Source organism: Tympanuchus pallidicinctus, unplaced genomic scaffold (genome assembly GCF_026119805.1).
Source record: "Tympanuchus pallidicinctus isolate F22 unplaced genomic scaffold, pur_lepc_1.0 scaffold3, whole genome shotgun sequence".
NCBI lineage: Eukaryota > Metazoa > Chordata > Aves > Galliformes > Phasianidae > Tympanuchus > Tympanuchus pallidicinctus.
The window spans coordinates 9,152,747-9,180,503 of NW_026294747.1; the positions used below are offsets into that span (position 1 = coordinate 9,152,747).

Here is a 27,757-nt window from a genome sequence, read left to right on the forward strand (position 1 = left end):
TTGCTTTGCTTAAAACATACAGTGAAATGCAAGAAAGTAGTTGTTAGGCTAAGTTAATATTTATTCTTTTGGACATGTTGGACTTCTCTGTGGTTGTGGTTAGAGTTAATATACCTCCTCTTCTCCCTTTCCTGTCCCTGCAAACACCACAGTAAACAGTGACATCCGGCTCTTTGCTCTTCATGGAGGGCACAGCAATTGTTATTAGAATATAGGTATAGTGGTGCACTGAAACTCTGCGCTTTCCTTTTGTTCTCATTTTAAGTGTGGTTTCACTCTATCTAAGCACTTATGACTGAGGGATATGCTGTAACTTGTCCTAACAAATTGCCTGAAGCTGGCTAGGACATGAAGCATTTTCGGCTGTGTAGCTTTTCAAGTGCTGAAATCATTTGTACAGTTTCTAGTGATGCTGTTAATAGAAAATATGTAATTTTTTTTGGAATGAAAAGGGGCTTCCATCTCAGAATACAGTCATTTTAACTGAATGAGGCTTAATTACCATGGGGAAGCATTCCAAACTCATTACTAATTTATAAGGAGAGCAAAGGCACATAGATTGCTTGTATTTCCACAGGCTTTGAACTCTAGATGAATAAATCACATCGTTTATTATCTCTTCCAAAGCAGGTTTTAGAAACATGCAGGAATAGAAGATATTTTCCCTAAGGTGATGATAATCTGCATTGATGTGATAAAATAAACTAGATAAGTTCAGGTTCAAGCACAAGTGGAAATAGTGTTAGAAGATGACTGCTGAAAAGCTGGCAGAACACAGAAGATAAAGGAATAACTGAATGGCAAAGGAGAAAGGCTGTTTGTGGGAGGGTGCAGACAGGAAAAGACATAAAGGTAGGGAAAGCAGGCAGCAAAGCAGTCATTTCAAGGAAATGCCTCCTTGAAATGTTAAATGCGCAGTCACACCAGGTTTTAAGTATGAGGGGCCTCTTTTGTAATTGAGTGATGTTGAAAACCACCACTACGTTGTTTTTTTTTGTGTGTGTATGTGGTCATTTGACATCTATGTCATTCCTTTCTCCTCCTTGTTTTTGTTTGCAAAGTGGAAAAAGGAATTTATGCTTCTTGATCCTGGGTGAAGTGCAGGTGGGGGTTCTCATGAATCATTAAAATATCAGATGTTTATTTGGGCACCTGAGAGCGGGTTGGGAAATACTTGTCTACAGGAGATTGGAAGAAAGAATGGTCCACATCTATATTCTTGAAGTTTCTCTGTTTACTTCTTCATTCTCTTGTAGTTGGGAAATTTCTATGGGAAAGGAAAAGACTGGAAAAATGGTAGAGGAAAGAAATAACACACAACGATGACCCACTGTAAATGAAGTGAGAAACCAGGTGCAAAGACTCCATTCATATATAAGCAACAAGAGCAGCAAAACCAAAACATCTGTGTCTCTTCAGTCAGTGACTGAAACTGCAACCACTGTGAGTCAGCCAGGATGCGTTTGTGAAATCCTCTGCCACTCACGGTGCACTGTGAAAACATATGGTTGGTTCTTGTGTGCTGCCCTTCTGGGCCTGTCTCCTTCTCACTGAGTTCTGAAAGCACTCAAAGCCAAATCTGTCTGAATTGGGGGTTGGCATCAAAATAAATTCCTCTTTATCTGCAAATCTTTCTTTCCTTCAGATATTTGATGATGTAAATCATTTTCATACTTTCAATGTCACAACTCCAGAAGGAACAGGAAGAGGAGCTGTAGAGGTGTGTTGTGAAAGGTTCATGTTTTTTGGAGACATCTTGAAGGCTGCTTATTTGTCCTCAAAAAAAAAAGAAAAAAAAAAAAAATCGCATGCAGCCACTGTTTAAATCATAATTTAGGCCCCAGAGAGCAATGTTCTTGTACTAACCTTCTGTGTTATTTTTTTCTGAAATGCTATTTTAGAAACATGCTTTGGCCTTATGAGTTTCTCTGGCTCAGATAACAAAAATCACGGAAAATGGCTGCATAATTTCTTTCAACGTTCTGCAGAGAAGTCTAAAACTGTCTGCACTTGTTTGACACTAGCTTTCTATGAGCAACAAAGGGTCCAAGATCCTTGCTTAAATGCCAACTAATGTGGCAGGGTTGCATGTTAGAGAAATGCAAACTGAACAGATAAAATAAGCGACAACAGAATATGAAAGAGAAGAAATGTGACTTTGCTGTTGACACATGCCAGCTTGCTGTGCTCTATTACTGCTGGCTGAAAATACATGGTTTTCTTATCTAATAAGAGTGGTGTTCTGTATAACTGCAGATTCCCCATTGCAAAGGCCTTTCAGTGAAGGACATCCAACAGTTGGCCTAGCACTGGCCATGCTTGCATTTTTCCTTCAGTTATCATTAAGGGGTTGTTTTAAGGAGGTTGAGCTCTGACTCTTTTGCTCTAGACTTTCACAATGATATTTTGGCATAAGGTGTATGGTATGCTGGCATAAGAGCAGACTCGAGGCACAAATGCAGTGACTTGACTTATACTATATCTGTGTGTAAGACAAAATGCACTTCTGCTGAGTTCTGTAGCCCACTTTTAGGCTTGGAGTGGAGCACCTTGGCCTTCTTGGTGTAACAGTTTTTCTGACATGATGCCCCAAATAACATTGTTTTGGTGCAATCATACAAGGCAAGTGATGCAATGCATCGCTCCTATTAGTTCTGAAGGAGAACACCAATTTGCTTTAATAAGATCCACTTAACGCTAAGTATATCTTTCATTTCAAAAAAGGAAGTAAAAACGTTATTCCAAAAAGGGCACTCTTGAAAATATATTAATTTAGGCATCCTAGAACGTGTTTGAGGTTACTCATCCTTTCTCACGTGGTTGTTCAGATGCCTGATCCAAAGGGCAAGTGAAACAGTGGGGGACTAGTTACATAAATATGAAGCTGTAGAGCAGGAGGTTGTCCTCAGAACTGTTTCCTATAGCCTTTAATTGGGTCTCCAAGGAAGCGTAAATTACGCCTGCAGCTTGAGCTGTAGCTAATGCTCTGTGAGAATAATTATTCTGCTGATTGCTGGAGGAAAAAGAGTGGAGGGATAGGTGCAGCATGCAGACAGCCAGTATGTGTGATAGCTCCACTGTTTGTTACTTTATGCTAATCAATTCTTAGGGCAATAACAGGTGAATTATCTGTGCTGGATCATTTCCCAGACTACCAGCTTAAGGGCTCTTCCTGTTCAAACCTGACTACACTGGAGGACCTTGAAACAAGCCTGTGAGCCAAGGCTTTAGGTATTGAAAGGGTCTTTCTACTTCATTTGTGTACAGGCTGCAGACACTAGTTTGCACTTACAGGAATAATTGCTGCAAATTTTCTTCAGCTCTGTCACTTACCAATTAGATTATTGCATATAGGTGGATTAAAAACATGAGGGCTCCCCAAAATTTTAGGTCTTTGTGTTTTTACAGAGGAACTCCCAGTACAAGGGTCACTACCTTGCTGTCATAGACTCGTAGAATCAATCACCAAGGTTGGAAAAGATCTCCAAGATCATTCAGTCCAGCTGTCCGCCTACCACCAATATTTCCCACTAAGACATGTCCCTCAGTACAACATCTAAATGTTTCTTGAACGCCTCCAGGGACGGTGACTCCACCATCTCTCTGAGGAGTCTGTTCCAGCAGTTGATCCTCTTTTGGAAAAGAAATTTTTGCTAATGTCCTGTCCACATACTTTTCCCTTTTGCGGAGATGAAACTGTTTTAGGGTGTGAGCAATGTGGTCTGCAAGGAGTTAGGACTTGAATGGTATATGCCTGAGTGGGCTTTGGTGGCAGAATGCTGTTGTTTTCCTGAAAGCTGATTTTGGATATCCCAGATATGGGATTGAAATATTCAGGTTGGGTGTTTGTGTCTGCCTATTGGATCCACCGTTGTGGAATTTTCTCCAACCTACTGTCTAGCTACTATTGGAAAGATAGAGGTGTAGGACATCTTCACATCCCTCTGGTGATGGAGATTCCTGGGAGTCTGTTGAATGCGGTCTTCAGCGATTGCTCAGTACTACCTGATAGCTCAGACACATTGAGAATAGCTCATCTGTGTTTTTGCTGTGTATCGTTCTGAAGTGAGGTTTTGTCTTGCATGTCACAGTAACATGGCACACAAATCCAATGTAAGTATCCTTGCTAGCCTTCATAAATGCGTACCCACATCCATTAGCAACCAAATGTGATGTCGCAAATAGTGATTTCAGAAGATTAAGAGCTGTTAGCAATGAACTTCTGAAAACACAGCTTATGCAAATGTTGCTATCTCCTTTCTACCAGTATAGTTCAGATGCAAACTCTATGAAGTTTATGACAACAGCTCATAGTTTGTTTTTTTTTCTACCTCAAGAGATTTTGATAGCAATAATGTCCCTCATTTGGGCATCATGATTGCATCATAACAGAATTTGTCTCGTGATCTCTTAATGTATAAACTCTGTTGTTTGAATGCAGTAATTTCATGTTGGATTGCTATTTAGATCCAGAAGTTGCATCATTCTCGTACGTACAAACAGTGAATCTCTAGGGCTCCTGGCTGCTCTTCCCTTCACCCACAGTGTGTAACAGTAACATATGCAAGTGAGCTGCCTGCAAAGTACAGATTCTTCTAACAAGCTAACTGCTTTTTAGAAGCAGCGGTCAGGAGGTAAGGCAAGAGAATCATGTAGGGAATGGTCTGTGAATTGTACCACGGAGTGAGTGGTATTATGAGACCTACTGCTACCTGAATCTGGAAAAGCTCTACTCTTTCCTCCTGCACACTGGCTCCAGGTTTTTGTGAGGATTAGAAGACCCAGGCAAGAGAAGGAGAAGGATGATATTCATTCCATCTGTGGGGTTTTTATTTCACTTGTTCAGGAAAAATGCAGCCAAGGCAACTTAATGCAGAGCTGAATGAATCTCAGGAAGGCCAGAGAAAAATCCCATTTGCTTTGTAGTGGACCAGTACATCTCTCTGCCCTGCTGATTCATTAGCATTTCTTGCTGAGGAAGGGAGAGCACCTCCAGATACTCTGCCAAAGGTGCAGCTGCTTCCACCTGCAGTATAGCAAAGGCTGATTCCAGGGAGCACACTGTGTGTGCAGTTGTGCTTAATAACCCTCTGCTCCTGACACGAGTGACTTGGTGTGTAACGAAGTGACTGGCTATCCTGAGGACAGGTAAGGAGTTTCTGGGAAGTCATACTTTAATGATGATTTGTACTGCAAGCATAAGCACAGCAAGGTGCACTCATTTTGTACTGTTGAAGTAGCTGCTGCTTGGGGCTCTTGGTTAACATCTATGTAAGATTTGCTTAATTTCTGAACAATTGCTTCGGAAATCATTCTGTAGTGCATTTATGATGCCAAAATTTTATTAGACTCCTTGAGAATTTATATTGAAAAATATTGGGAATTTCCAGGGAGCACAAGTTTCTGTTAAATAAAAAAGGCATGAAATGAGAAGTAAAATCAGATAAACCATTGTGATCTTCAATGCTTCCACATTCAGGGAGTCCTTCCTCTATGCTTCTGGTGGAGCCTGAAGCATAAAATCCAGGTATTAGGAGATACGAAAAGGCTGGCTTGTTCTTGTATGAGTAGGAAACTACTTCTAGTACTGCCATGGTGTCCCCATTATTTCATCTGTTAACTTATAGTGTTCATTCTGTCTTAGGTTGGAGATCATTGTAATTCAGTTATTTGGCGATTTGAGGCATTCAAATCAAGGCAACCATTTGATGGTCTGCAGTGATGATTCTGACACAATGTTTGACCTGTTTGTGTGGGGCTTGATCTGTGCAAGTAGCGTAACTAAAATCTAAAATATGGGGATAAATTGTAACATGGTATGCTGGGCATTGCTTTTAGATATCCTCAGCTCTTAAACAGCAGTAGTGTCATGTACCCCTGAAATCTCTGTGGTTTTAAACTCCTTAATACAATTGTGTTTCTTAGTATGCATAAGAAGGCATTTGTGCAGAACTAAAAGGCACACGAAAAATATGTTTTGTTCAGGTGGGAAGTATTGAAGCTTTCTTTAAAGAACATTAAAAACACGATATTGCCTGTTCTTAAATTGATAATGTTCTTTACACACTGTATTTTATACTTTGCTGGTTTGAAACAGATTAGCACAATTTAAAGTTCATGTGAACTAGCCTGAGGCCACGAGCTTCACATTAAATATCTTTCAATTGGTATAATTTGGTTTAACATTCTGTATTAACTGGGTAGTATGTTGAAGTATAATAAAATATGTTATTTCAATATTAACTTTTTTTAACCTCATGGAGAATTGACAGAAGTTGTCCTTGCTGTAGCAAAGTCCTGAGTGCTACCTTTGTTTTCCTGTAAGCTGTTGCTCCCAGAAATGCTTTGTTTAAGATTGTGTGCTCACCTGTGTGGTGTGTCAGTGGAGGAAGCTCTGATGGCCATGCACTCTTTCCTTAAGAAAGTAACCTGCTGAGAATTTTCTCTTAGGTCAGTTTGTGGCATATTATGTAGCTCAGTATGGAGGCTTTATCTCTGTGTTAGCCAGATCAAGAGCTGGCACCGTTTGGGCAATTTCTGTTACTGATGTAAGAAACTGGTTTGCGATCTCAAAGGGCTAGAGGCAATTCCCTGTGAAGTCACTAGATGGTTTCCTATCAGCTGCACCAAGAACTAGAGCATGTCCCAAGAGACTTATTTGGGATGCTGCTTGCAAAGTAGTTATTTTGCTTCCCAGCTTATCAATCAAAATGTATTTGCCTCTTTATTTCTGTGACTATGTTGCTTTATAAGAGTTCATGTGGAAGCTTGCCCAGTTTCACCTTCTAGGAATTAGTGCTGCAATTCCCTGACGCTTGCAGTGCACACCATTTGCAAGGAGCTGGGGGCACTGTTTGGATGATGCATCTTATCTTAACTGCCGCAGTGCTCCTGCTGTTATATTTCTCCGGAGGACTGAGCTTTTAATGGAATGTCTAAAAGACACACAATCATAATTTGGGAAAGCGTGAGATGGTTATTCTGTGACAATACAAAAGCTGTTGTCTTAGGGTGTAACGTATGAAGGTGATTAGCTACAAAGATTGTGGATAAATAAGATAACCTTTTAACTGTGCTCATTATTATTAAGGATGCAAAGGAAAGGAAAAGGTTGAAAGACTTCTACAGCTTTGTGCAATTGTGAGCATCTTTATCAAATGGGTTTCTAGCCTCTTTGTAGCTCTGTCACTAGAGCACTCTTAGATGAGGTGCTGATTCTGTACCCAGGGGATGAGTACAGTGTTGGCAATTGCTTGTGTTACCCTTTCCCTTGGGGTGCCTGGTAGCTGGGTAGCATGGCCACCTGGGGGCTCATGTGCACCAGTGTACAAAATGCATGGTGAAACAAGGGTGAGGCAGGCAGTAGTCTGCTACCTGAGCCTCCAAATCATAGTTTGGTTGTAAATGCAACCTTGGAAAATAGCAGACAATATACTTTTGCTTTTCTTAGAATAATGAGGCTGAAAAGATCTAAAACTTGTGGCAGCAATTCTTTGTAAGAAGTCCTGCTTCATAGGACATGTAATGGAACTCAATGTTTTTTCAAAGGAATATGAAAGAAAATGAATGTAGTCAGGTATCTGACTACAGACTGATTCTGTCAGAAGTGGTAATGTAGAAAGGGCTTGTGGGCTGTGTGTCTCTGATAACGTGATGCCCTGTTGTTAAAACAGCAGTAGCCCAAGTCTAAAATGAGGGGCAGGCAGGGTTTGAACTGTGCTTGTGGTCAGGAATCAAGGAGCTGTACCACGAGGGCAGGTAGCAGTAGGTACCTGGAGAACATCAGTGTCTATGGTGACCATCTCATGTGGAGAGTAATAGACAACTTCAGATTGAATTAGTCTACATGCCACTCTCCTTATTTAAAAGTAATTTTAGTGAAGGAAAGAGAACATTGAACAACGCCAGTCTAGTAGAAAGTTGTGATTGATCTTTCTTTTAAAAACCTGCCTTAATGAGTTTGCATTGTTTAGCCATGGAAAATGTTGCTGTTTGTTATTGTCAGTGATCACTTGAACCAGGTAAGAGCAGCTTTGAAATTTTGGAAATTTCTCAATGGAATGGAAAGAGATTTGAAAAAAATGTCAAGGTAAAAATAGACTGACACCACAACTTCTAAAGGTAGTTTGCTGAAACGTGATCGAAACATGCACTTCCCTTTTCAAAAAGGCACTGGACCATCTAGCAAAATATGAATGCTAGTCCCAGAAGCCCAGGGTTGAAGTAACTGCATGACTGCATTTTTGCATCTCTCTAAGGACAACTTCTTAAGCTGCAGTGTTAGTTCCCAGCCAAACTAACACAAGGGTTTATACCAGCTGTGTATTAGCTTATGGAGGTGGAGCTAGGTTTTGCTGCTCATGTTGCTTGCATTGCTTTCACTGCTTCAGGAATGTCAGCAGAACATGGCCCACTGTCCTTTTGTCACTTGTGGATTTGTTGTAGTAGATGTCCTGTAATTTTGGTTTTTAAAGTTGAAACTTTTTAACCTTCATTCTGATTTTCTTTGCTTCTGCTAACAGCTTGTTACTTCTCTGTGGCTTCAGTTGAATAGCATGGCATACTGTAAAAGTGGTAGGAGGCAGTATGTGTTTTATGCTCTGGTAATGCAAAGTTGTTTTAGAAGAATGGTAGCTAGAAGAAAGCACAGGTATGTCTGTCACAATGGTGTGCAGCTTAGAATGTAGCTCAGTTTTTATCAAAGTTGTAAGCCATGATAAATTCATGGCAATTTGCACTCATGGATATCCTTAATAAATACTGAGATAAATCAAGAAATCACCTGAACTGTGATGTATACTTCTAGGGACTTATTTTTTTTTCCTTCCATATGTAATTAACTGCATCTAACCACAGGTATCTTAGGGCTTGAAGAATACCATAGTTTCCTGCAGATAAGTGTTAGTGTGATTTAAATTTAAAAAAAAAAAAAAAAAAAAAGCCAGCAATACCTAAGCGTGGTTTCTGTTATTTCCTGGTTCACATTGCTGGTGTGCACTGTTATATTTGTTCTTGTGTTTTCTTTTTTTCTTTTTCTATTTTTTTAATGTAGGTATTCTTTCCTGCCCGGCATGCAAACAGACCTGTTTTGCAAGAGATGTAGTTGAAAATTGCTTTCTCAAGGATTTTCCCACTGCAAATTCAGCTATGGCAAAGGTGAGTGAAAACCACTCTGTAGGGTGCCTTGGGAGTTGTTAAAGCACTGACACTGTTTGACAAACAGAGCAGATCATTTTGAACAACAGAATCTTATGTTTTGCTTCTGCAGACTGTAAGTACATCACTGCTAGGGATGAACTTCCTGCCTTCATAGTACTCTTGTAACCTTATCTGAAGATTGACCTTGATTGTAATAAAAAAAAATATACTGATGCTAGTGATGTAGACTGAATCTGTGACAATTTATTTTTATGGTGTATATTATTATTATAATTATTTCTTACACATATAATTACTGTGTATATATTATGTATTATCTGGATGATAATGGATTTCTTGGGTGTCTCGTTATCCCCTTTCAGCTCTCAATGCAAAGCAAACAGGAACAAAACTATTGGATGAATGGTCACACTAAGATTACCCATTAGAACCTGTGGAAGATTACAATTTTCTTATTATTTTAATGATAAAAGAAGTCACATTGTATTTCAATGTTTTTGGGGGGAATGGATGTAAAACATAATTGGAATACTTTTTCCATAACATATGGTGGAAGATCTATATTTCCACTCCTCTAAAATCCTGTGGGTGCAGCAACAATTTGTCCATTCTGCCCCATGCAGAAGGCTTCAGACCTCTTGAAGTTATGTGATTGATCCACTGATACAGTTGCAAGCAAGTACTGATGGGCTGTACATCTTCCCTATCAATCATTTCCATGTTTCATTTTCTCCATTTTTAAAATGGAGAGAATGTGTAATCTCATCCATGCAGTGCTCTAGGGGAATTCAGAAATCAAGGTGAGCAAAGTGAGTGGTCTACAGCTCTAAGTTGCTTGAAGAGTGCTATTTAACTTTAAAAGAGAATGATACATTCACATATTCTCTGAAAAGAGCTAAATTCAGAGGATGCTGTTGAATATGTAGAATGACCTTATTGTAATGGGATTTCTTAATTACTATGACTCACTTCATTTACCTTTCAATGAGAGTTGGTATAGAAAGGAAATCAAATGAGAAAATCTATTATCTAGATTGGTTTTTTAGACTTTTGTTAAAAGAATGTGCTTTTCTTTTTTTTTTTTTTTTTCTTTCTGTTCTGTAACTCCTTAGGAGTCCTACGAGCAGTTCAGTAAAGCAGAATTCTCACTGGAGCACAGGAATACCCCAGAAAGACTCAGGAACCTTCCTAATAGTTTTTCACTTTCTTCCTTTTTATTGACATTCAAATGACAGAAAGCCCTGCTTACTGTCCTTTAAACACCCTCCTCTTAAAACTAGAGCCACATTCTTACTACCTATGGTATCAGGGGGAGAAGCACCAGCTCATCCAACTGAAGCACAGACATCATTTTCTTAACTTACCTGATGTTCAAAAGGGAATCTGCCAAAGCCCATAACAGAGTGTTTGGGTGCAAGATGTTTTTCAGTGAGTTCTATCATTCAAAAATGATAGAATGTGCTACCTACCAGCTGCAGAAAGGTCAAAAGTATGCAGTTCAAAGTCTCTTGCTGAAAAGACCATTTCTACGTCATCAAATAACCTAACTCTGGGAGCTGCCTGCACAGCCCCACTGAAGAGAATGATGAAGTTCAAATGAATAATAACCGCTATGTTTTTGTTCCTCTGGTGAAATAAATCCTTTAAGCCAATCTTGAGTCTCAGAGTGAGTTGAATATGGTTGTTCCACTTAATGTTGATACTGTGGTTTAACACCCAGAAGACCAACACAGAAAGAGCTATAATTGTTCTTCCCTTAGGATTTCTAAGGTCATCCTCTGATACGCAGCAAAGAGAATATATGTATAATTTTACTTCATCAGGGCCTACGTGCTGAATGCATGCTGTTATATATGTCTGTGTTTCCCATCAGAGTAGCTGGAGTCCAATTGTAACAAACCGTATTGAAGGTAAACTGATGGGCAACAGAATGGACACCATAAGAATCCCTTTGGCATCTATTCGCTGCTTTAGAAGCTGTGACAGTAGCAGTAATATTGAGGAGCTATGTGTAACTGCAGGAGGTATTTTGTAACTGCATACATCGTGTTGCATCTGATGACAAACCAGTGGCAAAGCTTTTATGCTTTGATGGTAAAATTACATCACTGTCTTCACTCTGCCCATTAGTACATTAACGTTAAGACTTTTCAAATAAGGTATTTTATGCCTTGTGCAAATCCTTTTTAAGTGAAAAGTCATTACACTCTTGAAATAACTCCTGAGTTCGTTCAGGATGACAAAGGAATCGAATCACCCACTTCAATTACATGCTGCTTTATTCATTTCACCCTTAGGGAGAGTTCCAGACAATATGGCCTATATAACAAAAGGCGTTTCCTATACTGTTGCATCAGTAGAGATGATCGTTAGTTACAAGTTTGGGTTCAGCTGACATTCCCATGTCTGTCTTACGTTTTCATTTCATCACAGTTGATATCAATATGTAAATTGATCTTGGGTCTGGTCAACTCTGAAGAGAGTAGGAAATAAGTTTTATGCTAAGAATATGCAAGTATTTCTGTATTGTTTTCTAAATTGCATTATCGTTGGTCTGTTCTACAACTGCACTGTATCACGTCAGTGGTTCCTACAGTGTTACAACAGATAAACTAATTTTAAGTGAAGCAATGTAGATTTAGAGTAGCACTACTGAAATAGTTCCAATTTATATATGTAATTTCATATCAGTGAAAATAAGGAAACATCTTTCTGTCTCTATATACTTACACATATTCATATGTGTGTGTCAGGTTTGTGTGCTATTGATGTTTTACAGCCATCAGGCTAAAAACAGTAAGAGAAAGGGATTACAAATCCCATCAATCATTTTCAAAAGTAACTTCCCATAGCCCTCCTTAAACTGAAATCATACAAGTCTTATTTTATAGTCTTGTGGCTCTTCTGGTTCACAAGAAACAAGTCATTGTGGTGATTTATTCTGACCCTGTGTGTAATGCAGACCCTAGGGTTTTTGCTGAATCGTTCCTGCACTTTGTTATAATCACATCTTATTGTACTGGAGCACAGAAAGACAACCAATGTGATTTAAGAGTTTTGGATCTTAATTTTATTCCATTCCCTTTTACAACAATAACCGAATTCCTAAAATCACTCAAGTCACACTAATTTAAGAAAGCAAAATAGGAAGCTTGCCAATGTAGCTAAGTCTTTTTCTAAAGGCTGATTTGTTATCCTTGTATGTAATTGCACTTTTTGTTCTTAGAGCTGCTCCATGTGTAAAGAGAAGAGACCTGCTCATAGTCTCTGTACAAGCTGCAATAAGTGGCTGTGCAGCACATGTACAGAGGAACACAGGCATGGCAAGGAAACCGGGGACCACTTCCTGTCTGTATCCCTGAAGGGCTGCACAGGTACTGAAAATACACTTGAGTATTTGTATTTCATCTCATATCAGTTATTGACTAGAAAATGCACAGCTGCAGGCTGTGTGCCAGAGATATTGTGCTCTGCATGAGTGAGACTAATGCAGTCAATGAGAGATTATTTGGATTTTCTGTAGCTGTGTCTGAACTTGCCACAATCAGCGTTCCATGTTATTTATAAGATTTTGGTATTTGTGCTTCATGGAAACTCTGTTCCATGTATTTTTCAGTCTGTGGAGTGCTAGGCTAGGGTTTGGTGGGCTACCAGGCCATCTGGTCTCGACTCTGCAGTATTTTTGTCTCCACTTGGGTGATTTCTTTAGGGAAACTGCCATAAAGCAATTGTCATGTTGATGGACAAGGTGTGGGAAGCAGAGTGCCAGACAGCAAAAGGCTGTGATTGCTGTAGGGTGTTCCTTTCATAAGTGAAAAGCATGGTTTCTGAGTTTTACTATCAGCAATTACAAATGAAACCCACTGCAGATGTCTCATCCCTGTACAGTAGTGATCCACAGAGAATGGTCATCTCTTGTTGCTGATCATTGTTTTCTTTACTTCGAGTCAGTATTGAGGCATATACTAACCTAAACTTACAAAAGCTATTTGTAACCTAAAATAAGAGTGTTGTAATTCTATAGAATGATTCAAGTTTACACTTTGTTTTCATCTGAAGTTGTTTGTGTTGCCCTATCACCTTCTTTATAAGGAAGCAGAACAAGGAAAATACATAGTAGTAGCTCACTGCTTACACAAATTATAATGTGACTTTAGAATTTTGCTTAAAGAAGCCTGTACTTCATTATTGCCATAGGCTGAGTTCTTTTAATTCCTGGCTGTTCATGCAAAATACAGTTTGAGGCACTTCACTTGGCACATGATGTGCCATTGACAAATAGAAGGTGAACAGAAAGTGTAATAATCATAATTGTCATAGAACCACCAAGGTTGGAAAAGACCTCCAAGATCATCCAGTCCAACCATCTACCACCATTTCCCCACTAAAGCGTGTCCTTTAGTACGTGGTCTAAACTTCTCTTGAACACTTCCAGGGACAAGCACAGAGGACATTTAAATATTGTCTAGGTCTTTTCTAGAGAATAATGTAAAATGAAGAACTCTAGCACCCCCTCAAATACCCTGATTGGATGGACAATACATTTTTCTTCTTGAGTTGATGGCAAGATCAGAAAAGTAGTTTTGAGGCTCCGACTGTTTATAATTTCAATTCATGTTGAATAAGCTTACGAGCTCGTGTTGTTGATAAATGATAGTAAGAAAATCTACCTGTGGCTTAGTTGTGGTTTTGTGTGTGTTGTAAAATTACAAAAATGAAAACACAAACTAAAATGTTTTCTCATCTTTTTAATCTTCAATTCTATTCAATTCTAACTTGAGTTCTGATCAAGATGTTTGTTTCTAGGAAAAGCACAAGCAGGCTTGTGCCCTTGTTTCATGTCAGATTTCTTGGAGTTCAACTCATTTTAAAACTAGAGGGATGTAGGTCTGATCTTAGAATAGCATAGGTTGAGAATACCATGACTCAGTGGTAGTTCCCACTGGTGTATCATTTGAATCAGGGCCTTGCTAGTGGCAGAGGCTCTGGGTCTGTGCTGTAATTAGATTATATTGATTTTTATCCTCAGTTTGCATTTGAGATCTGCTCATCTCTTAAATCTGACACAGAACTGAAAAAAACACTAATTCCTCTAGGATGATTACAATTATCCAGAGAGTAAAAATCTTGCCAGAAAGAAAGAAAAGAAGAAAGAGAAATCATTACATGAAATGGTTATTAAGCTTCATTATACTTCGATCCTTAAGACAGCATCTTGTTATAAGCTGGAGTTTAATAGAAATAACTTGATATTGTGAGCTTGTATACTCTGCATGTGCTCAACACTTAGAAGGGTTTTATCCAACTTGTACTCAATTTTAGATTAATATTATGGACTTCTTATTTTTCCTTATATATATATAAATATAAAATATATAAACCCCGTATGGGTGGAAGAGCATCCACCTGCTTGCTTATCTGCTAAATAATAATTAAAATAAAATCAATGTGGCTGTGTTTGTGAATGTAATGCAAGGGATTTTTCTTTGCCATTTTTTAGAGTTTCTGAGCATTCTATTGTGGACTGTATTCCTTCCTTCCTTCTAAAATAATTCTACCATAACCAGAGTGGAGTGTGCCCACTTTACATGTTCACTGTCCATTTGTAGTCTTCATCACATTAATCTTTAGAAAATCATTATAAGAACAGATATTAGTGCTTAATACCAATATCTTTTAGTTGCTGAAGTTGTGTTCAAAATAAACTTAAGTTTATGAAAAACAATTCCACACAGCTTTTTAAAAACAGAAGATTTTCTTGCTTGCACTGTGACTTCAAGTTTCTTTAATGTATTTGCTTTTCCGTGTTTTACAGTGTGGTTTTGTTAATTGGTTTGCAAGATCAGCACATTCAAAATCATGAAACAGGTACCCAAAATTGTTAGAGGGATTTAAATATCATGAGCTTTTAGAGGTCTGATTATTAATTCCAGAGTCTCTTTGATGTGATCAATTTGTAGGATGTGCTAGGAGGAAAAAAAAACAACAACAAAACAAAGCACATGCACGCACCTCAAACCAAATTCCCATGCTTCACATAATCAAATTGTTCCAAGATCTGAGTCTTTAGAAGTAACATCAAAATTTATAAATTATTAGTTTGAAACACTTTTGCTGACCTACAATAGCACTTCTGGTCAATGACACTGTTGCTTTATGTTCCTCAGTGACTGAAGAAGAGGCAAATGAATTGCCCTTGCTTTGTCCAGTGCACACTCAAGAACCACTCAAGCTCTTCTGTGAGACCTGTGATATCCTTACGTGCAGCAGCTGCCTGCTGAAAGACCATAAAGAGCACAGGTACCAGACATTGGCCGCCTCATGTCTTTTGCATGATCCTACCTAAAAGCGTATCTGATTCAGATTTAGGACTGTTCCATCTGCATTTCCTATCAACTGAAATTTCAGCACAGTGTAGCTTCCTAGCCACAACAAACTCAGTTCCATTGTCTTTTGCTCAGGGAGCTTAATGTGTTGCTTACAGCCCCTGCAGAACTCTACACTGTTCTCAGCAGTTCCTTCCAAATTATTTTATCTTTCAGACACAGTATACAGGAGTATCTTTAAGCACCATCATAGAATCATTAAGGTTGGAAAAGACCTCTAAGATCAAGTCCAACTGCCAACCCATGACCAACAAACGTGAGACTCTAGATGAGAGTTCAGCTCCATCCTTAGCATGGTCCAAATCTGTTATTCAGTTCTGAGGTGTATGAATCATGTAAGGAATTATCTATACACAGTGGCAACGTGACTTTTTGTGAGATGCGCTGCCTTTATGTAGGGTGTTAAGTTTGGGATAGCTGTCACAGCATTTGTGGTAGGAAAGAAGCAGAGGGTTATGTCTGGACAGACATGAAGGCAGCTGCTCTCCCAAACTGTCCATCTGAGGGCAATTGACTTGAACATACCTAATTTTTTTCTGCTTCAGGCATACAACTTCTGCTTTCAAATACAAAAGGCTAAAATGGATCCCTAGGAATGTTTGGAAAAAGGCAGGAGAAATGTGAGAAGAACAGTGCCTGTGACAGTTAAAATGGATTGTCTGGGTTGCAGAATCAAATTCCCTCATACATGTACTATAGGCAAAGACACTGGGTAATGGCCAGAAAAATAAAGAATAACCATATCTGAGCATTCAGTGTACAGGTTTGGAAGTTCAAGTTGGTCCCCACTAATCAAATCACACATGATAAACTCCTTAATCAGCATGGACTGTCAACCTTCAGCAATGTAAATAATTAATTTTTGGGCTGGTAAGGAATGTTGTTAAGAACATATTTTAAGACATTGAAACCAAGACCTTCTGGCCATCCACCAGATATCTAGAATGAGCTCTTTCTTTTAAATACCTCTATGTCTTTGCAGTTATGATATTCTCCCAGGGAAAGAAGAGCAAAAACCAATGTTTAGGCCACGTGTGAGCTGTGTTCAGTAAAAAAATCCAGAACTAGATTGTATTTTATTTTATTTTATTTTTTAGGGAGCAGCTGGAACTGCTTCCTTTCCTTTCACTGTGGGATTCAGATTTTAAAGATAAAGCAAAACTGATCCTTGCGAGCTGTGCATCTGGCCCAGGTTCCTTAGAGAAGTCTGTGGCTGCAGGGAGAAGCAAGTTCTACCCGATGGAAATGCAGAGCAGCAGATGAAGACTAGCAATGGGCAGTTGTACTTAATGGCATAATGCTGCTGTGGTGACACCAAATCCCTCTAACCTATTATAATAGCAGGAAATGTAAACAAGGCTTTATTTAAGCTTATAAAAGAAAAAGCAAGACATTATCAATGGAAATGAACATACAGTAAAGATTTCCCCTTCCTTTGCAGGTTCAGACTTCTTGATGAAGCTTTGCAAAATCAGAGAGCTATCCTGGAAAATGTTGTAGCTAAAGTGGAAGAGAAAAGAAGTGGAATTCAGGTTTCAACTAAACAGATTGAAGACAGGTAATTGTTTTGCATTTATTTCAGAAGATGAGTTATGAGTTAAAATGCTGTTTTCACTGAACACAGGTTACCATAGTTAAACACAGATACTATTGCTTTTCTTTGAGAATAGGTAAAATGAAGATTAAAAGTATCAAATTTATGTTTAAATTATGTCACGTTCACATTGTAATACAGGATTCCATAGTCCTTATAAGGCACCTGACAGCTAGTTTCAAAGACTTCTTTGTATACTCTACTGTTTCTGACCTAGAATTTGAAATAATAGAAATAAGAATTATTTTAAAAATCATAGATTCATAGAATGGCCTGGGTTGAAAAGGACTATAATGATCCTTATGCTTCAAATCCCCTGCTGTGTGCAGAGTCATCAACCACTAGCACAGGCTGCCCAGAGTCACATCCAGCCTGGGCGTGAATGCCTCCAGGGATTCAAAAAGAACTGAGTTCTTCAGAAATCTCAGAACAAACTGTGTTTCCAGTCAAGGTTACTATAAAATGGGAAGAGGAGAATGGCAGAACTTAGAGGAAATGGTTCAGCTTTCATTGGATTTCTTAGTCAACGTTTAGATCAGTTCTTGTAACAAATACCTACCAAGCACTGAATAAATGATATACCAGTTGGCTCATCCAGGGATATGTATCTCTTCCCTGCAGGTTGCTTGAGGTAAAACATTTATACAAAAAAGTAGAAAATCAAATCAAAATGGCCAAGATGGTTTTGATAAATGAAATCAATAAACGAACAAACATCCTTCTCGAACAACTTGAAGTAAGTGAGTCTAGTTTCTTTCCTACCTTGGGAAATTAAACTAAATTAAAATTAAATCCCAGAGCCAATGAAAAGAATATAGACTGTGAATGTTATTGTCCCTTTGCTTATGTTTTCAAATACTTTTTTTATTGCTGAATTTTAAGTGGAATCAATGGTTGACAAGGATTTATGATTAAGTAGCAAAATGTTTGCTTATCATGTTAACCACCTTTTATAATGCTGTTATAGAGAAATATGTGCACAGCTGGAGTACTTAAAAAACATCTTTTGATGTTAATGCTCCATCTATCTAGCATTACACTTAGCATGTTTAGAAAAGGATACTCAGGTCTGCTTTCTGTAAAAGATCCTATGGTTTTGATTCTTCAGTTTTTACGTGTCCAGTTGAAGCATATGTGATAGAGGTACCCTGAGGGTGGTAACACAGCTGTTTCTTTGTGGTCCCTGAATCATGTGTTGCTGGAAACTGGAAGAACTTTCTGAGGAATCACTATGTGCTTCCCCTCTGTTGGCATTCTTTCTTAGGTCTTCCCTCTTACGTGTTGTAAGAGGTGAGGAAAAGCTCCATTGGCAAATTCAGTCTAACTTCTACTCTTCTCTTGTGCTATGTTTTTCTGCTAAGACAAGGCCAGAATGCTGTAATTTGTTCCTGAAGAAGCCATTTTTCTTCCTGAGTTTGGACACTTTTGCTAAATAGCATTTGCTTTATCTCTATGATTGATGATTGAGAGATTCTAAATAAGAGCATACGTGCATGCTGTAACTCCAGTGATTGTGTGCATTATGTTTGCTCGAGGGATGACAACTATCTCCTACTGTTCCACATTATTAACAGAAAATCACAAACGAAAGGAAGCAGAAATTGGAGCAACAGCTGCAAGGTGTTGCAGTTTTAAGTACACAGGTTGAACACGTGCAGAACTTTGTCAACTGGGCAGTGAGCAGTAAAAACAGCATCCCGTTTCTCTTCAGTAAAGAACTGGTAGGAGCAATGCTTATTTTCTCAATAAAGTGAAATTATGCAGCACGTGTGAGAAATGTTTTAAGGATTTAATGTTTCTCCAATAAAACACTTTTCATGATCTTTTAATTGTTAATAAAATCATAATCCTTTGATTTGTCACCAGATTGTGTTTCAGATCCAGCGCTTGTTAGAGACAAACTCTAACACAGACATAGCCTCTCCTCTGAAGATCAGATTCACTTGGGATCCCTCCTACTGGAGTAAGCAACTGTCCAATTTTGGTAAGAACAACATAGTGTTCTTTATTAGGCAAGTGCCCAAGGGCAGACAAGACATACATGTACTTTCCCAAAAGGAGTCTTCATTTTTTTTTTTTAATCATGTTTTAGGTTCTACCTGTCACAGTCCTGAAGAAATGCTGTCATGACTAAAAACTTTCACGCTTTTCCTCTATTAGAAGGCATCATTATTTATAAGTATTACTCTATAAACATTGCCTATGAATGTACTCTATAAATGTCATTTTTGTGTCTTAGAAAATCACAGTGTAAGAACACAACTACAAATTTAGTTAAACGGCTGTGAGAATGGATAATTTTTTAATTAGTATTACGTAACGTGTAGCATAATTGGCTACCAAACAGTCTTAACTTTTGCCTGGTGCATGTGAAATGTAATTTTGTCCCAGCAAGCAATAGCTATGTAACTACAACACTGTGACCCTGCCAGTCCCATATGGATCCTTGGTTGAAATGGAGTACTTATTGTGACACTGATGCTATTTTCTCTGCCTTACCCAGGGACAGCTAGTCTCACACTCTTCAGATCTGTTAGTATCTTAGTGGCCAGGGGATCTGAAAAGTGCTTAAGATGCTTACAATCAATGGGCGCAAAGACAGCTTTAAGACATTGACTATGTAATATTGACAGTATTATTTATGTAATGAATGTGCATACTTTCAACTTGTTTCCCACCAGTTATAAATTTTCCAGGTGCTATGGGTTTTTACAGTAAATTCAGTTTGGTGGGCAGATCAATGGCATAAAGGGTTCTTCTCGTCCTGTTTTGGGACAATTAAAACTAGAAGAGGTAAAACAGTTGCAAAAGAGTTGCAGAGAATAATTTTCTCTTGGCTAAAAACAAGGAACAGATCAGTTCGTAGGTCATTTCTATTTCTAGCTTTTATGATTCTTTCTTACATAACATCAATCTATTTTATTTTCTCACTTTAACCCTGAAAGCAGTCTTTTCTACCTGCACTTATGGATGGGAAAATGTGCTTGCAGTTTAGTGAAGAGTGGAAGTATAAGCCATATACATCAGTTAAAATAATGTGAGTGGGGGGTAGTTTTTCAAAGCATTTGCTGATATTTCAGCCATGAGTACCATGGACATCTGTAGGAGTTTAGTGTGATTTTAAATCACTGCAAAGTCCTGAAAAAATTTATCTTGAAGGTATATTGAAGGATTGTTTGGTAGGGTATGAGCCCATTTATGTACGAACCAAAGATAAAGGAATGACTGTCATTTAGAGCTTTTGTTCTGTAAATTTGTCAAGATCTTGGGAGAGTAAGTTTGCTGTTATTATTATTATTTTTGCAGGAGGTTTCACTACGGAAGGTGGATACACTTCACATTCAGATGTCCTGCTGTATGGCAATGTACAAGGATTACCGACACCCTCGTATCATGGGCACTGTTCCCCAGTGTCACAGCTGGAGCCTGTGAATAACCAGCCACATCAGTTTCCCCCTGCTGCTCAGTGTCCTATTCCTGTGTGTTGCTCTCACTGCCTCAGTGTACCTCACCCAAACAAAGCTCAGCCTTCTCACCAGAACATAAGCCCCCATCAACATTTTCGACAGCCTTCCGAACTGCATCAGCAGCACTTTCCCCTGCAGTGCAGCATGCAGCAACGTGACAAAGAGCACAGGGGTGTTTCCCAGCCTTTGAAGCCAACGCACTCTGAACGAGAGCAGCAGTCAAGGTCTGAGTCAGAGAGTGCATCTGGGAGAATGGGAAAGCACTTACCATCCCAGCAGCTGCAACAGACTGTGCCTCTGGGCTATGCTGTTGTATCACATGAGGCTCAGCAGGTTCACACAAGCCATCCACAGCCATTTCGCTCACAGACTGCTTTGCAGACATCAACTCTGCAAGTGCAGCTTGGCCATCTTCAGAAGATAAAGTCTAACCACGTGCAGCAGCCACCACCGCAGCAGCAGCTGTCACCAGCATCACCACCACCAAGTCAGTATGAGAACACTCACAAACAAGTCATGCAGCAGAGCCTGGACATAATGCACCACCAGTTTGAACTGGAGGAAATGAAAAAGGATCTGGAGCTTCTTCTCCAGGCCCAAGGGCAGTCCAGTTTGCAGCTGAACCAAGCTAAGCCACCTCAGCATGTTCAACAGACCATAGTTGGTCAGATAAATTACATAGTGAGACAACCAGCCCCAGTTCAGCAGCAAATTGAAGATGAAGCACAAGTAAGTTTTAAAAGTTCTTTCCTGTTGTTTCTGGTCAACGTAAGCTCGGAAATGGGGGACACCTTTAAGATTTCATGTAGGTTGAACTTTCTGCTGCCTTATCTATGCTAGTAATCAGCAGAAGCTTCATGCCTCACAGTGATCTGTCCAAAACTTTTGTAAAGTGCTGCATAAATAACCAAGATCCTGAAGATCTGGCTCTCTAAAGAGACAAAGCAAGCAGTGGGTGGTAGGATAAAAACATCATCATTCATCCTTTGTATGTAGGTAAACGAAGGACAGAACAATTGAATGACTGACATTATTTTTATAGCAAAAAAGGAATAAAACTCATCTTCTGAATCCCTGTCCCAGAGTTCCTGCCTTTGAAAAAGGGTCAGTGCTTGATAGTGGGCATCCAAACTGTGTAAGGAAGATAAGGTGACACTATAAGAAGGCTTTGAAACTTATTCAGAACAGTGAGAATTGCAGTGGAAGGGTGGTTGAGGTCTCCCATTCTGTAAACTCTTTGGAGTTCCCACCTTGAATGACTTACCTTAGTATCTTACCTGGCTTTTGGAATACCTATGCATTTCAGCAGGTTTATTGATCTTTTTCTATGAATATATGAGAGAAATATCTCTTTATTTTTTCATTTATCTCTCCAGTTAGAGTTTGAATGTCTTTGTTGTGTTAGTCTTTCCAGTTTTTTTGTATTGTGTGTGCTGTGTTGATGCAAGTTTGCTACTGTTTTTACTAAGATTTCGAAAACACTCACTCTTAATCTTGATTTATAGGTCTGTGAGAATTCCACTGAACTTGATGCCCAGAAGCCTGTAGTTCCTCTTGACAGAAGCAAAATATCTTCCATGTCTCAATCATTGGATGAAGAAATCAGTGTCAGCAGTCGCTCCCCTGAAACAACATTGGAACAATCAACTTTCCATCCAGTGAGAAAGGTATAAAGAATTTAAAAAAATAAACATGTGAATGGGAAAACATAATTTGATATTGAGTATAAGATGATATTGGAACTTGCAATCAAGGTGAAAAAAAATTAAAATACACTAAAAGTTGGCAAATTAACTTGTAGATCTTGAGAGAAAGTCATTGCCTAACCTTGTGTACATCCTCCAGAAATGTGTATACACTGTGCTGTAGCCCAGATAGCAACAAGCCAGTGTTGTTTAGGTATAACTGGCATGACTGTTCAGCATGGATAGTGAATAAATAGAATATCTGCTTCTTCACAGAGTAAATTCTGTCACTTCCTGTCTTTAGTGATTTAACTGTCAGGTCTTTCTCCTACCATACTAGCAGCAGTTGAATTTGAAAAAGGACTCAATTTCTGATGAAATCCTGAAAGGCATCCTTAAAAATAGTGGAAATAACAAGAATTGTTATTGGAGATGTGGTGTCTGAAAGAGTTCTAACAATTCTGTTACACTCTTTGTGTATAAGCGGAAAGCCCATAAACTTTTGTATCTGTAGAAAATTTTAGCATATGACATAGCCATCCTTTACACCCACTACTGGGCATCCCCTGCTATTGAAGAAGAGGCAAAAGCAAAACCAAAAGATAATTCATCTTTCTCAGTAGATTCTTGCTGGCTTTGAATACCGCCAGTGCACTTGAGGTGCCTGAACTCCCTTTTGCCTCTCCATGGTTTGTTTAAAATACTCCAAACTGCACTTCATGTTCTGTTTGGTACACTTCAAATCTGTCTGGTATTTCTATGCACAACTCGTGCCACGTAGAAGTGTTTCATGGATGTATTTTCTCGGAATTTGTGTGTATAATATTGTGGAAAAACTTGTCTTTCCATGCTAAACTAACAACTTTTCTTAGGCTATCTTGCTTTATTGACCCAATGTGTTTATGATCCTTTTGGGAATTGTAGAGAAACAGAAAGGTAATGATTACTGAGGGTATGGAAGCAGCATAGAAATCAGATTTGGAAGCCACAGTGAAATCTGCAACTGCTAACTTATCCTGTAAATGTGATGGCACTTCTGAATTGGGCGGGTGGCATCACAGTGTTCTGAGATGGTGATGTTTTTTGCCTCTGAACTTTCGTATATGGAAACAGAACTCACTCAGCCTCTGATGACAGAGCACAGGACTGAGGAAAGCTATGTACATTGTCTGCAAATGGGCTGCCTTTGCCATAGGAAATGACTAAAAAAAGATATACTTAAGGTGTAAATAAGACCACAACCTTCTCTTGTAATGCAGACACACCCACAAAGTTATTTGTGAAAATAAATGTTAATGTTAATGGATTAGCTTTCAGAGCTTTCTATACGTACATGTTGAAGAAGCCATCCTTTTCTTCTGGACCTACAATGGAAGACTTTTAACAGCTGAAATGAGAAGTGAGAAATAGGGAAGAAAACTGAAGTACAAGTGCAAGAGACTAACGTAGACTGATGTGAAAATGAAGGAGAAAAGAAGAAAGAAAGGCCATACAGGTTGAGAAGATGGCAAGAAGAGAGTAGACCTAGAAAAAAAATAAGGGAATTTTTTTAGTGGTACTGAGATGTATGTATTCTTTTGCAGACAACACAGATCTCTAAAGTTTTTACTGGTTTTCTGGTGTATCTGCAAGAGGTGCGGATGCTTAAGAGCTTCAGTACCCCCATCTTTGCTTGTATTCATGTTTTCTAATGAGCTGTTTGGGGTGAAGTCATAATATCCTGAAGCTCTGGTAGTGGCTGATTAGAAATGATGAAGGGTAGCAGCGCAGTAAGGAAATTCTTGAAATATATTTGTCATGAATGCTGCTTAAAGGCATCTGACTGTTTTTGCTGGCAACAAAAATAAAGCTAAGTTTAAATGGGAGATTGGTTCTTTAAAGAACGAGAGGATGTATCTATTCATTATCATCTGGTTCCATGCTTGTCTTCAGACAAAAAAAATTCTGTATGGGTGTCTGTACACTTTCTATATGGCCTATGTTCAGAACATTTCACCTCTTATGTTCTTGGATGGCACAGATAGCACTTGGAAAATATGGTAGAGAAAATGGCTACAGAAACCTTTTGCTAACAGGAGGAGAAAAATTGTATTCTGCCTTTTAAAGAATACTTGGTGTTGGACTTCTTGGCGTCATTTTGCAGTTCTGCTGAACTCTGACACCCTTCACTGTGTGAAGCACTGCTAGTGGACCTTGACTGCTGAGCTTCCTTCTTTAAGGAGAAAGCTGTGTGAACCAGGATGTAGCAAAACTCAAGAGTTAACTGTTTGGTGATGTATTTGCTCAGATCTGTCCAAAAAAAAAAAAAAAAAAAAAAAAAAAACAAAAAACCAGCTTCCATTACTCTAGTGATTTTCTTTATTTTAGAGAGGCACAAAGCTTGATTACTATTGTAATTAATCACTTGTGTCTTAACTGTGAAACATGCTTACTGTATGCATTTATAATTTCGGACTGATGACTAGTTGAATTGTCTGTATGTGGGATTGTATTCATGTGTGCCCTGAGTGCTCCTGAGTTCAAGGATGCTTATTTGAGTTGTTCTGATGAATACTGTTTTCTGCCCCTCGTATTTAAAGCTGATCATTTATAAACCAAAGTAGAAAAGCAATGATGAAACACTTCAGACACTTTTAGATAAGTCCTCATGTCTTGACACCTCAGCCTCTGTCAGGGCAAAAATTAAGCACTGCACTATTGAGTGGACTGAATTTTGGCTTTCCATAAGTATAAAGCAGGAATTTCTAGTCGGTGTCAGTTAGAAACACTGATATCAAAGCAACTGCTATCTTAGTGTTGGAGAGCGATCTATTCAGGAGCAGAGGCAAGAATAATAAGATTCTTATTTCTTATTCTTCTTGGCCTAATTGTGTTTGTAGGAATAATAAAGGGCATACAGTCCTTGTTTTCCATATCTATACCTAACTGCTATTTTAATGTGATGAGCAAGGGATCTAAAGGCTGTACCCAATATTTAAAGAAATGTCATTTCTTTTTTTTATTACTGCATATCTAAAATAAATTTATAGTTTAAGGCTCAGATACTGTTTCAATGTACTCTGTCATTATTGCAGAGCTAGCTGGAGCTTTTCCCCCCTTAGACTCTAGAAGTGCATCCCTTCCTTTATTTAAGAGCAGAGACATTACTTCTGGGAGGGAAGGATTCCTCACCTTGTCCAGCTGTTGGTTGGATCCTGGGTACATCCCGTCCTGTCCCTGCTCATCCTAAAAACATGATAGGCTTTGGCTCTCATGGTTCTGCCCATTGGAACACTGGGGTAAGGACAGCATTTGTAAAGCTAAGATTTGATTTTGTTCCTCAGCAGCTTTTGAAGATTTCTTCCCTTGTGCTTGTTTCTCCATTTGTTTAAAATAAATCTCTGAACATGTCAGACGCAGTAGTTGTAAGTTATTATGGAATGGTGTTATCTGCTCAGTTAGAATCATATACAATAGTAGATGCTTAGGAAAGGGCACATGAATCAGGCAAGTTTAAGTTGATCGTTTGTTGATACACCACACCTGCTTCTGAAAACCAGCTCTTTAGAGACTTTCTGAACTGCAGGTTGTACCCAGACAATTGTTTTGCAGCTGTTCACGGACCCCTTCTTTATGAATTTGTCGAATAATTTTTGAGCTCACTTTGTACTGCTGGTCTCAGCATTCTGTGACGTGAAATGGGGAAATAATAATAATTAAAAAAAATTCCATACCATCCAAGGAACATTCCTGAGAGCATTTTGAAAGATAATTCTGTTTTAGACCAACTGTATGCAACAGTGGCATATGATGGGCAGTGGGACACAGTGGTTCATTGTGGGCTCAATGCGTGGGGATTTCTTGAGCATCCCCATACCAACATCATCATTGCTGCAGGTTTATCAAAAAGAGTGGTTGATCTCCATCTGTTGGAGGTGGCATTATTGGGTATTTTGCCTTCAATGCATTTATCCTGAATTTATTTATTAAGAACAACTATTCCATCTTAGTGGCAAGGGCTTTACTATTGGTATTTTGTTTTTGTGTTTTATTTATTTTTTTTCTTCAAAAGCAATGTAAAATTTGTGGAAAGCCCTAGGGAGCAAGGGACAAGTTTTATTGTCATTGATATAGCACTAAACATGCTGTCATTGTTTGCTGATCAAAAGTAATAACTTAATACCTCACCCTGGAACTTTTTATCCAAGCTTATGTGTAGAGTGAGTTTATTGCTGGTTTTTTGTTGTTTTGTTTTTTTTTCCTAATTATTGGCAATTTTAAGGGGATTAGATATGAAATAAATGATTTTAGCAGTCTGGAATGTGCGGTCATGCAAATTTCTAAGGTACCAGAGTATTTTTTTACTTAAAGAATTGAGCTGCTTACAGAACAGATGTGTTCATGCTTAATGCAATTAGGTACATTTCCCAGAATGTTAATTTAACGAAACCTTTTGCTTTGACCTGGAAAAAAAGAATAAATAAAACATGATGCTGCTTGCTCCATGCAATCTCTTCCTCCTTCCACTTTAAGCCAGCTCCAATTTATTCAGACAAAATGTTAAGGAAGCTTTGGATTCTTTTTCTCATAAAAACAGAAAGGAAATCCTTTGGATTCTATTTTGAAGTGGGGAAATAGGAAAAAGGAAGCATGTGTACACTGTGTTATCAGTGCCGCTGTAAGTGGTGAGTTAAACAACTGGATTGGAGTAGTACATTTGTTTAACCTCCTAGCATAACGAGCTGCCAGGGGGATTGCTCCACTTAATAGCAGCCGTTCATTACTCTGCAAGCATTTGCAGCGTGTTATTTCTCTTATAGCAAAGAGAATTGGCGGTGCCTAGTTTTAGCTTTCTTTATCTGTGACACTTGAATGTCAACAGCCTTTGAGATTTTGCCAAAACAATCCTAACAAATCCTAGTCCCAGTGTTTCAAGGTAAGTATTTACTTCTCAGAATTCTTCTGTATTAGTGCTGCATGTTTACACTGGACATTTTTAAATGCAAGAGTGATCAAAGAAATATTTGAACTGAACAGTGTGTTTATTTTTTGTTCTCTGAAGGCACTTTGCATGTTCTTTATTCTTAACTTTCAGTACCATAGCTATGGAATTTGTGATAGGAAGCATTTTGGGGTGGTGATGCTACTGCCATTATACTGTAAGGATCATCAGACCAAAATTAATTATGAAACAATGAGAATTTTATTTATAATATCACAGATGTAGTTGGATGTGCCAGGCTGTACATTAAAATGTCAAAAGTTTCAAAATTAACCTAGCTGAAGCCACTATCTACCCAAGAGCATAATTAATGCTTGTTGTTCAAAGGGTGCGATATAAAAGCAATAGAGCTTTTATAAAACAGAGATCAATTCTTTCTTTAAAGGCATCCCGTCTGCAAAAACTATCTGAACTGTCAAGGGAGAAGAGAAATTTTTGCTAATGGCAAAAGAAATGATTATTTTAGGGAGTGAATTAATAGGTTA

The 27,757-nt window shown here is 38.5% G+C and overlaps 1 protein-coding gene across 2 annotated transcripts in view; it reads left to right on the top strand.

Moving 5' to 3' along the window:
* The window catches only part of TRIM66 (tripartite motif containing 66), a 42,971-nt gene that overhangs the window by 599 nt on the left and 14,615 nt on the right, over positions 1 to 27,757 (top strand). The window contains exons 2-10 of one of the 2 annotated variants that reach the window (XM_052696127.1): positions 9,053 to 9,156; positions 12,386 to 12,533; positions 15,327 to 15,459; positions 16,987 to 17,103; positions 17,761 to 17,875; positions 18,714 to 18,860; positions 19,018 to 19,123; positions 20,446 to 21,335; positions 22,112 to 22,273. In XM_052696127.1, the coding sequence (XP_052552087.1) occupies positions 9,053 to 9,156; positions 12,386 to 12,533; positions 15,327 to 15,459; positions 16,987 to 17,103; positions 17,761 to 17,875; positions 18,714 to 18,860; positions 19,018 to 19,123; positions 20,446 to 21,335; positions 22,112 to 22,273 (1,922 nt within the window). Of the gene's footprint in view, positions 1 to 9,052; positions 9,157 to 12,385; positions 12,534 to 15,326; positions 15,460 to 16,986; positions 17,104 to 17,760; positions 17,876 to 18,713; positions 18,861 to 19,005; positions 19,124 to 20,445; positions 21,336 to 22,111; positions 22,274 to 27,757 lie in introns of both variants that reach the window. The other variant, XM_052696126.1, reaches the window with a different exon arrangement.